The sequence below is a fragment of the Sebastes umbrosus genome, chromosome 5 (genome assembly GCF_015220745.1).
Source record: "Sebastes umbrosus isolate fSebUmb1 chromosome 5, fSebUmb1.pri, whole genome shotgun sequence".
Classification (NCBI taxonomy): Eukaryota; Metazoa; Chordata; class Actinopteri; order Perciformes; family Sebastidae; genus Sebastes; species Sebastes umbrosus.
The window spans coordinates 35672455-35682408 of NC_051273.1; the positions used below are offsets into that span (position 1 = coordinate 35672455).

General features: G+C 42.6%; 1 protein-coding gene and 1 non-coding gene across 2 annotated transcripts; one reads left to right on the forward strand and one right to left on the reverse strand.

Annotated features, from left to right (window-relative positions):
• Positions 1 to 416: 416 nt before the first annotated feature.
• Positions 417 to 8264, reverse strand: calr3a (calreticulin 3a). Its single transcript, XM_037769286.1, has 9 exons — positions 8080 to 8264; positions 7204 to 7305; positions 6244 to 6447; positions 5975 to 6069; positions 5669 to 5878; positions 4286 to 4399; positions 3299 to 3442; positions 3018 to 3110; positions 417 to 1352 (listed from the first exon to the last, which is right to left on the reverse strand). Exons 1-9 carry the CDS (start codon positions 8171 to 8173, stop codon positions 1137 to 1139), a joined length of 1272 nt encoding a protein of 423 aa, XP_037625214.1. The 5' UTR covers positions 8174 to 8264; the 3' UTR covers positions 417 to 1136.
• Positions 8265 to 8912: 648 nt separating this feature from the next.
• Positions 8913 to 8984, forward strand: trnah-gug. Its single transcript has one exon. It is a non-coding gene; the product is annotated as a tRNA-His (tRNA).
• Positions 8985 to 9954: the final 970 nt, after the last annotated feature.

The window sequence follows — 9954 nt, forward strand, 5'->3', positions numbered from 1 at the left end:
TTATTTTTAATTGTGAATGCAATCGGAAGAAGTAAAAAGCTAAAATTAGGCTATAAACGAACTACACCACAGGCGCGAGTATACACAATGAAGCTGTAAAGGACGAGTCGGCGTGATGACCTTTAGTAGTCTCATTTAGCCACTTGTTAGAAACTGTCTTTTTTAAGACACCAAGACTTCAAAATTCACAAATTCAGTATTTATTGACGTTAAACTCTCTTCAGCTTGTGTTAACCACAGACCTGATTTCAGGCATCTAATTAAAAACCCACTGACCTCCAGACGAGGGAACCGGAGGTGATAAAATGCGAACTCATTTCCGGGTTTTTGGACTCATTCCTGTAGCACTCTATTCTATCACCTGTCAAACAGCTCCTTCACACCACACTGAAATAAGAGTGACCACTACCACTGGAAACAGGCGCCAGCTTGTAGAGAGAGGCTTCAATTTATTCACTGAAACTGAACAGTGTGCACCCACAGGACAGAACAATGAGGAAAATGGCGATTGTAAAAATCACAGTTTGTCTAATGCAGTCTCGCTCTCACACACACACACACACACTCACACACAGAGTTGGAGGAAGGACGTACACCCACAATCAGAGCTTTGGGATCAGACATGTTGTTTTCAGGGAATCGATGCAATGATTGAATAAATTATGACTTAAAAAACAGACAGTACTACATCACACAGGAGAAAGAAAAGTGCATGAACCAGACATCAGAGACGGACCCCTCAATTTACTGGACATCCCAACACAGGCAATATGAAAGAAGGATTGGCTCTGAGTGACTGCAGGATGCACACACATTCACACACCGTGGGGACCGTTCAGTAAATCACATTAAATTAGAACACTCTCGACCGAAGCAGACACACAAACAGAAGGAAAAACAACACGTAAACCCCTTCTCCTTTCTCTAATTTCAAGGCTAAAAAAAGCAACAAGGGAATCAATAAAAAATAAATCTGACCTGACCCCACCTTCCACCCCTCCCCCGCCCCTACACCTGAATAAAAGGCTGCCGTATGAAAGGCCGGAGTCCATATAGGGCTTTCTGATGATTTGCTGTCGTTGGTTTGAACCTGCAGAGAGAAGCACACAGCAGTCCGCCAACCGCGTCCCTTTCCTCTACAACTCGTCCTTCTCTTTGATGTCCTCTTCTGTCCCGGCGTCCTCTTCCGTGTCCTCTTCGTGCTCGCCCTCTTCCTCCTCCTCCTCCTCGCCCTCTTCCTCCTCCTCTTCCTCCTCCTCGCCCTCAGTGTCCTTCTTCTTGCTCTTCTCCTCCTCCTCCCTCACTTTCCTGTCCATGTCCTCCTGCTCGTCTCTCATCTTCTTCTCTGGTTCCTGGTGGGCAAAGAACACACGTTGTTTTCATCTTTTCAACAGGTTGACGATACTGAATACGGTTCTCAAAACACACGCAGGGATTTGGATGTCAAGACACTTTTGATTCAAGTTAGAGATGTCACGAGAAGCGATACGTTGGTACCAAGTCGATGGCAAAATTCTGAAAACGTGACGATACTAGTTTTTCTACAGTACCGTAGTACCGCCAGGGCTCGAGACTAACGGCGTCCCGTCATCCCAGGGACGACAGAAAATGTGTTTGAGACGCAGTAAACTCGCTATCGACACGTCCAGAAGACGCACCCCCATTTTCTCCCTGGTAATGCTACATAATGAACAACAGATCAGTGTTGAAGTCAGCAGGACGAGAGCTAGTTAAGGTTAGCCGTTAGCTCCGTGCAGGACTGTGCTGCTTACCGGCTGCTAACAGCTAACATTAACGGGAGGTGCCATTGATTTACATTATGATGTGTTCAGGCTCTATTCAGTAAAATAAGCATTGGGCTATGGTAAACTCTAACTTCATCGTGATGTGTTCAAATGTAATCTCGTAAAATGTAGTTTTTGGTGAGAAACTTGAATAAATCCAGTTGTTTGAAGGAGATGTTTTCACAGCAATATAAAATAGATATTAGAGAGGGAATTATGAGCTGTTTAACTTCATTACAAAAACCAGAATGCAAATGGTAATAAAAGGAGCGGACGTTGAAGTACATGGGATTTATTGTGTTACTCTTGTTTTTGTCTGCTCTAGTGTTTCTTTAGGACACTTCAGCATTATGGACAGAAGGAGCCAGAGATGGAATCATCTCTACCTCCTGAGCTACAGCTGCCTCCCCGGGGACGACCACAGACATTGACTGGAGCCGTCCTGTGAGCTATACTAACCACTGATTTGTTGATTTGTCAGAGTTGCCAGGCCCGTCAACAGGTCATCCCAGGAGTTAGCCTGTGACCTAGACCTAGCTTAACCTGCTAGCAGGCCATCACATCTCTGAAAGCAGAGACATTTTTCCATTTTAATGCCTTTTGTCAGAATGTGGAATGATCAGTCCCCTACACACTGCCCTCCTTGTTACTACTAACAATTAGAGCTTCTTGATGTGCTTCACCAGGCAACAACCCCGAACAACTGGTACAAGTCGGTGGAGCAGAACCAACGAAGCAGGAAGTAGTGCCACTGGGACTCAAACCTAGTTGAAGAGGTGGACGACAACTTTGGGCTGTTTTTCTTCACTTTTAAATACCTCCAGGTATTTGTGATGAGCATTTGTTTTATACGCTGTTTTTTTTGTTTGTTTGTTTTTAAAGAGTATTTTTTGGGGCTTTTATTTCCTTTATTAGTGCAGCTGGAGAATGACAGGAAAGAGGGTAGAGGGGAGGGAGAGGGGATGACGAGCAGTAAAAGGCCACGGGTTGGAATGAACCCCGGGCTGCTGCCAAGGACTCAGCCTACATTGGGTGCACGCTCTACCAGGTGAGCTAGAGGTCACCCCTTTTATATGCATTTGTCATTATTTTTGACAATTAAAAAACTAAGCACATAAGCTAATTAAACAAATCAAATCAACAGATGAATTGTTAATAAAAGATATTGTTTTGTTTGGTCTAGAACACACAGTGTAGTGTATAACAGACTCAGTATTTTTAGTATAGTCTTACCTTAGTAACTCCCCAGGTTTCCTTCCCAAACTCCTCTGCTTCTTTGACATCGTCACCGATCAGGAAGTTGTCAAAGATGGTGCCAGATTTAACCTGAACAAAGACAACAAACGCATTAGCATTGTTCACTCAAGGAATCCAGATAAATAATTATTCTTATCTCGTTTCAACTCAACTTGATCATCAGTTTTTAATCACTCAGCACCAAACAAGTCTGTATGTAAACTTAGGACCGGTGACTCAGTTATTACAGCTCTCAGTGGGTGAGTGATAATCATTACCTGCCACAGATCCAGGCCCAGAACTCCAATGGAATCAAACTTGTACATAGCGGCGTCGTTGGTGTACTCTGGGTTGTCGATCTCAGGGTGGACCCAGGCTCCTTTGTAGTCGGGGTTGTCAACCTGCTTGGGTTTCCACTCGCCCTGCAAAGACCACACATGAGGGGTTAGAACTAGTGATGCTACTGGTTATTAGACCAGTTCCATGATAGAAGTATTACCCCCCTACTCTAAAGGCCTTCACACACTGGGGGTGTTTTCTTTCAGGCAAATCATTCGCACGTCAATATATCTTTTCAAACTGTTGTTTTTGTCATGAGTACTTTCACACAGAACGTGATTATTCTAACAGTCTTTTTCCAAAAGGAGGTTGATTTTTCGGAGCATTCGCACCACAAATGAAGGCATCAACCAATCACGCTGTGCGGAACGGACATATTCATGACGTACACTATAGTGTACAACAACACGGAGGCTCCGTAGTTCAAACCAAGACGACAAACTTTATTACTCTTTTCAACCTTGACAAAGGCAGCGCAGACCACATCCACTCCTTCCGTTCTTACCTTTCACAATAAAAGCCCTAGACATATACGCTGCGTAGCTGTTTACCAGAGGCAAATTCACTCCGAGCATTTCGTTAAAAGGAAACTAAAATAGCTTACAGTAGTTTAGGCTAACAATTTAGCTCAGACCGGCTGCCAGATGCTCTGGGTCAGTAGGATCCCAGTAGTAGTAACCTTTAAGTGAAAAACTGCCGCAAATGTGCATCGCCGCAGGTACGAACACTTTTGATGTGAAATATTCGCTGCTGAGTATTTTGCATTTTCGTATGGTTTATTCGTCACACGTCCGGTGCATAAAGGCCTTAACCCTAACCCAAGGCTTAAAAATACAGTAATTTATTCTCACAAACACCGGTAAAAAGAATTTCAAATGGTGATGAAACATTTGTCTATAAAAGCTCCTCAGCTGGAACAGCCCTACCTTATACTCTGGGTTGGTGATCATGGCAGGCTCCCACTCTCCGTCCATGTCCACGTCCCAGTCTTCAGGCTTCTTGGCATCGGGGTCGGGGACGGTCTCTGGTTTGTCCCATTCCTGGGAGACAGCAGATATAGAGTTAACCACTGAAGTTATAACATAGTGCACATCATAAAGCAGGGGTGTGGCCTGGTTCTGTACGTGTACTGTAACTACACTAGCTTAACTTGATTGACTTTCTACTCAAGTTGCCTTTTTTTTCCTTCAATATAAGAGCTCACTGTTAGTCAAGATAAGATCATCCATTATTAACTAATTGAACCTCCAACTGTGTTCAAAGAACCAGGTTGAAATGATCACATCTGCACTAGTTGCTCCTGAAGTTCTCAGGGTGCTTTGAGCAGGAACCTGACAGGCCATAGCCCTTCTCTAGCCTGACACATCTGGGACAACTGGGAACCTACTGCACATAGTACATGGAGTTGGTGAAGTAGTATTTACGCATTTTCTCCCTATACGTGACACTTCCTATGTGACCGTTATATAAAGCTGATTCCCCCTTTAGATGAACCACTCTACCCACCCAAACTGTCCTCAGAAAAGACCACTAAACCAGATTCTATCGTCAGATTAGCAATGAAATCGTAGACAGCAACTTAGTTTGAAAACTGTTCCTAAGATGTGCGAGTCTATTAGCATCTATGTGACATTTCTGGCATGAAACTGTTCAGGCTGTCTAACAAAGAGTGTTCAGCACAGAAACTCGTACTGGTCATAATATACCGTTATAACTCGAGAGCAATGTTTAATATGCAGACTTTAGCACGATGCTGCATTTTTTCTGTCTAGCATTTCAATATCAAGAGTTTCACGAAACCTTGATGAACATAAGCTATCATAAAGCTAACGTTATGCTCGCATGTTTCAAAGTCAATGGGATGTGAGATGATTACTTATGCAACACAAACAGTGGGAAACCTCCGGGTCGGAAAAGTGAAGCCAATGCTGAAGTGCTTAAAAGCCTGATCCTACTTCTCTCTTGATTTATGACCTCAGTAAACATTGTAAACATGAGTTTATGGCCTCAGTCGCTAGTTTCAAATAAAAGTAGACGCTACAGCAGGGTATGCTTCAGGGCTTTCTCCATGTGCCTCTAAAAGATGTGAGCTGGGTCTGCAAAGAAACCAAGAATCTGGTTTACTGAATGATCTGGATAACTTTGGGTACCGCCCTGGGCCCCGTTCTTTGTGCGTGGATAACGGATTAATCCAGATTAGAGTGTTGACAAGTCTGGATTTTTTGGGTTCTTTGAAGCTGGTTTAATAATGTCTTTTTAAACCAGCTTCCTGCTATCCCAGTACAAAGACTGGCGTCGGGATTTCCTACCTCAGGCTTGGTGTCGTTGGGGTCGTCGATCTTGGCCCTGTCGTCCCAGTCGCTGGGTTTCTTGGCCTCCGGGTCCTTGATCTTCTTTGCGGGCAGCATGTCCCAGTCTTCCTCCAGGGAGCCGGACTCCACCTTCTCGTTGTCGATCTTCACCTCGTACGTCTGGTCTGGATTCAGGATGAGTGTGTACAGGTGGGTCAGCTCGTCATCCTGGAGAGAAGTGGGGTAAAGGGGATTTACAGTGAGCAAGAATCTTTAAACTCATGTTCAAAAAAATCTAAAATGTTCACTAAGCTTCATAGCTACCTTGCATTTGATGTCTTTCTTGATGAGGTGGTTCTGGCCCTTGTAGTTGAAGATCACGTGAACCTTCTTTGTGCTGTATCCACAGATGTCAGGCCCTGGAGTCACAGGACATCTTATGTTATTTACTTCATTTAACATTATGAGGAAGCACGGTAATTTCAAAACAGCTGAATGTAAAAATAACATATCAGGAAAATGCATCAAGCATCCTTTCAAGTGCTCTCTCCTCACACAGGCCTCGGTGCCTCTGCAAGACAAGCATGACTCACCGAACATGATGTAATACTGAGAGTCTCCGTGCATGTTGCTCTGGTCGAGGTCGGAGGGGAAGATCTTGACGTAACCGCCTCCGCAGTCGATCTTCTGCTCGTGCTTGATGGTGAACTGGACGACCAGGGTTTTTCCCTCGTTGCTGAAGGGCTCAAAGCGGGCCGACAGGGCGTAAAAGCGGGCGTCCTGGCTGGTCTGGATACCTGGTGTAGGTACAGTTGAGGGGAAAAAAGGAATTAACGGCTTTGAGCAACAAGCGCTCTGAGCTATTCATGGCTTTTGTTTGTGACTGTGCTGCAGTTTCCTCTTGTAGAAATGGTTTGATTCTAATTTAAAGGAATCATGAATTGTCTCTGTGTGATAGAGATAGAACCAAGCCTGCATCAGCTGGGCACATTGACCTGCTCCAAGGCCACAGGACTCCAGGAGCCTGAACAGTTCCAGGATTACTGTGTATGAACTGGTTTGAGGCAGTTCCATTTAATATTTGTTTAGGAGTACACATCATTAAAGTACACTGTCAACTGCCATGACTAGTGTTGATCTTGTGGGGCCTTGTGACAAAAATATAGTTTCAGTTTCACATTAATTTTTTCTACAGTGCTTCCACATTATTTTTTTCTAATGTGCTTCCACATTAATTTTTTCTAAATGAATGTGTTTAATCAGATTACCACAGAGTAAGCCTGGGGCCACTGAGTATTCCAGCACAGAGGACTCGGGAGTTGGGGGTGTTAATAGGGCCCAGAGGCTAATTTACGCCCCTGACAGGTTATTCCAGCTGTTCCAGTTCTGGATCTAATCTCAGCACATACTTTACAGGGAAATTCCTTCTCTTTGTAGTGGCTGTACTGAGAGCAGGTCACCTCATTTACATACATTTGCACAATTGAACACAATCTGTAGGTATTTGAAATATTTGCATCAATTGTCTGTATGACAGATTACACAATAATTACCTTTATCAGCCTCAGCATCCCCATAGAACTTTCCAGCATTCAGTTTCCACTGGCCGTAGTCGGACTTGTGCTTGGACTCGGCCCACCGGCTGTTCCATCCATCTGAAACACAACAATCACCTGGTTACTGACTGCTGTTTCCTGTTGGCTCATACAATGTTACTACACCACATTATGCATCTACTTTACTGCTTCTGATCCACACACATACTGCAAACCGGTTGAACTGAATATATAGACGATTTCACAATAAATGCTGAAATTTTGAGAGGGGTTGGTGGGGAGGGGTGTCTCATTTATAAATATTTCACCACGAATACTGTTTTTTCTTTATTTTTTATATTTTAATTTTTTTTTAAATTTTTTTTTTTACATTTCTCGTCGAAGTTGTGCTTTCTCTAACTGGTTGGGCTCATTGAGGACAGTCATATACTCTTTAGTTTGAACAGGAACAGCTCTGAGACCAGCTGGATCTCATACGAGAGCCCACCATACGGTTCAGTGCAATATCAAAAGTGAAAGAATATCAGGACTCAGATAACAGGATGTCAACTCATGTCATAATCTGGTATTCCCCGTTCATTTTTAAAACAATAAAACATGGATTTAACGTTAGCATCGTTACTTTAGACAGTTTTCTTTAAGCTATAATGATCTGTGAGTGGACTAATAGACATAACGTGGCCTGGCCTTTAGTGATGGGTTAAATTAATGCAGTGAGCTTATTTAAGGAACATCTTTCTTTAAAAGGCCAGATACTGAAGATAAACTACCACCTGAGAGTGTTAAAGGCAGACACTTCCATTTCCACTACACGATCATTCACCCATCACGTTAGGACAAGCAGACATTATAACAGGCTGTAAGTTACTGCACCTCCATCCGCAAACTGCTCCTTGAAGTAGACGGTGGCATCAACAGTGACAGATAGCGATGCAAAGACTGCGAGGATTGCCACGAACAGCTTCATGTCTGCAGCTTCTCTCCGGGACCAGGCAGCTGAAGAGGGAAGTTTGGAGGTGAAGTGAGCTAATAAAGCCGTGGAGATGTAACCTGAGTATTTCAACAGCGACTAGCCCTGCACAGATGGCCAAGGCTCATTGGACGAGCGGCCCGCCAATGAAATGAGACCACGAGTTTCGTTTCGGAAACGCTCGGCTCGCCTCGGACGGAGATCGGAGAGGGGCGGGGCCAAGAAGCAACTTTGCTCTCTCTCCTGTTGTGTTCAGGCACTATGGGGAGAGAGAAATACCCCGAGGAGGCTTCAGAGGTAAAAGCTTGTCGCCTCGACTGTGTGCGGTGTGACGGTAGCCTAAATACTACTACACTATGATAGTATTGGTCTTTATATGGGGGCCCAAATACTACCAGTGATATTATACTGCCATGATAGGAATATGATTAGAAAACTTATTCAAAAGGCTGGTATAATTAGTTTTACTCATGATTCATTAGTAAAGGAGAGTTCAGACTTTAGCTTGAATATGTGAAAGGAGAGTTAAACCCCAAATGCAACACACAAAATTATTTTTAATAATTTCAAAAAATTCAGATGTATTGCTTATTATGTTGTTCTTGTTTTTATGTGCACTAGTTATGATTGGCCTTGATTAATTCATTGGATTTTGATCGCTTTTTCATCCTCTCAGTGGCTGTTTACTATCTTAATGAACAAACTCAGCCCTGGCTGCCATCCCACGGGATGGCTCGCCGTGATCGTATAGTGGTTAGTACTCTGCGTTGTGGCCGCAGCAACCCCGGTTCGAATCCGGGTCACGGCACTTTTGTACAAGGTCGTTATTAATGAAGTGTGGGTATTATTAGAAGTAAAGACTGCAGAAAATATACACTCTATCTGTAAACATCAGCCTAGTGTGTATGACGGATTATTAGGGCCATATTATTCTCTTAATAAAATCTCAGATTTTTTTCCCCCTCAAAGTCATAACTTTACTAGAAAAAAAGTTGTAAAATTACAAGAATAAAGTTGAAACTTTACGAGAAAAAAGTCGTAATATTACGAGAATAAAGTCATAACTTTACGAGAAAAAAGTCGTAATATTACGAGAAAAAAGTCGTAATATTACGAGAATAAAGTCATAACTTTACGAGAAAAAAGTCGTAATATTAGGAAAACATATTACCAGCAACCAACAAAACGGGCGAGAGGACATAGCTGCCTGAGCCTGCTTCTGGACGGGTTGCAGCTGTTTGTCTCGGTTTATTTCTTCGGAATAAACGCAGTTTCTTGCACAATCTTTTCCAGGTCCTGATACTGATGATAATGTGGTGCTGATGTACCAAAAGATGAAGTATTTCCTTATTTGTGAAACTTAAACTAAAGTATAACTTCGCAAGATGCTCCACGTTCCTCATTTTCACACAGGCGGCACGCTGCTCTATTTCCCCTCTAAAATAACACGTAAAACGTATGACTTTATTCTCGTAATATTGTGACTTCTTTTCTCGTAAAATTACAACTTTATTCTCGTAATATTACAACTTTTTTTCTCTTAAAATATCAACTTTATTCTTGTAACATTACGACTTTTTTCTCTTAATTTTACAATTTTATTCTCGAGATATTACAACTTCTTTCTCGTAAAGTTATGACTTTATTCTAGTAATATTACGACTTTATTCTTGTAATATTATGACTTTATTCTCGAAATCTCAGATTTTTTTTCCCTCAATGTGGCCCTAATACTCTGTTGTAAATGTGTAAAATAAAGTGACAGTGTAAAAAAATGG

Excerpts from the sequence above, each read along its gene's own strand:
- calr3a (XM_037769286.1), bottom strand. The coding sequence starts at position 8,173 with ATGAAGCTGTTCGTGGCAATCCTCGCAGTCTTTGCATCGCTATCTGTC. Across the intron at positions 4,400-5,668 it reads CCAACGACACCAAGCCTGAG|GAATGGGACAAACCAGAGAC; the intron begins GTAGGAAATCCC and ends GCTGTCTCCCAG. Across the intron at positions 1,353-3,017 it reads AAACCTGGGGAGTTACTAAG|GAACCAGAGAAGAAGATGAG; the intron begins GTAAGACTATAC and ends TTTGCCCACCAG.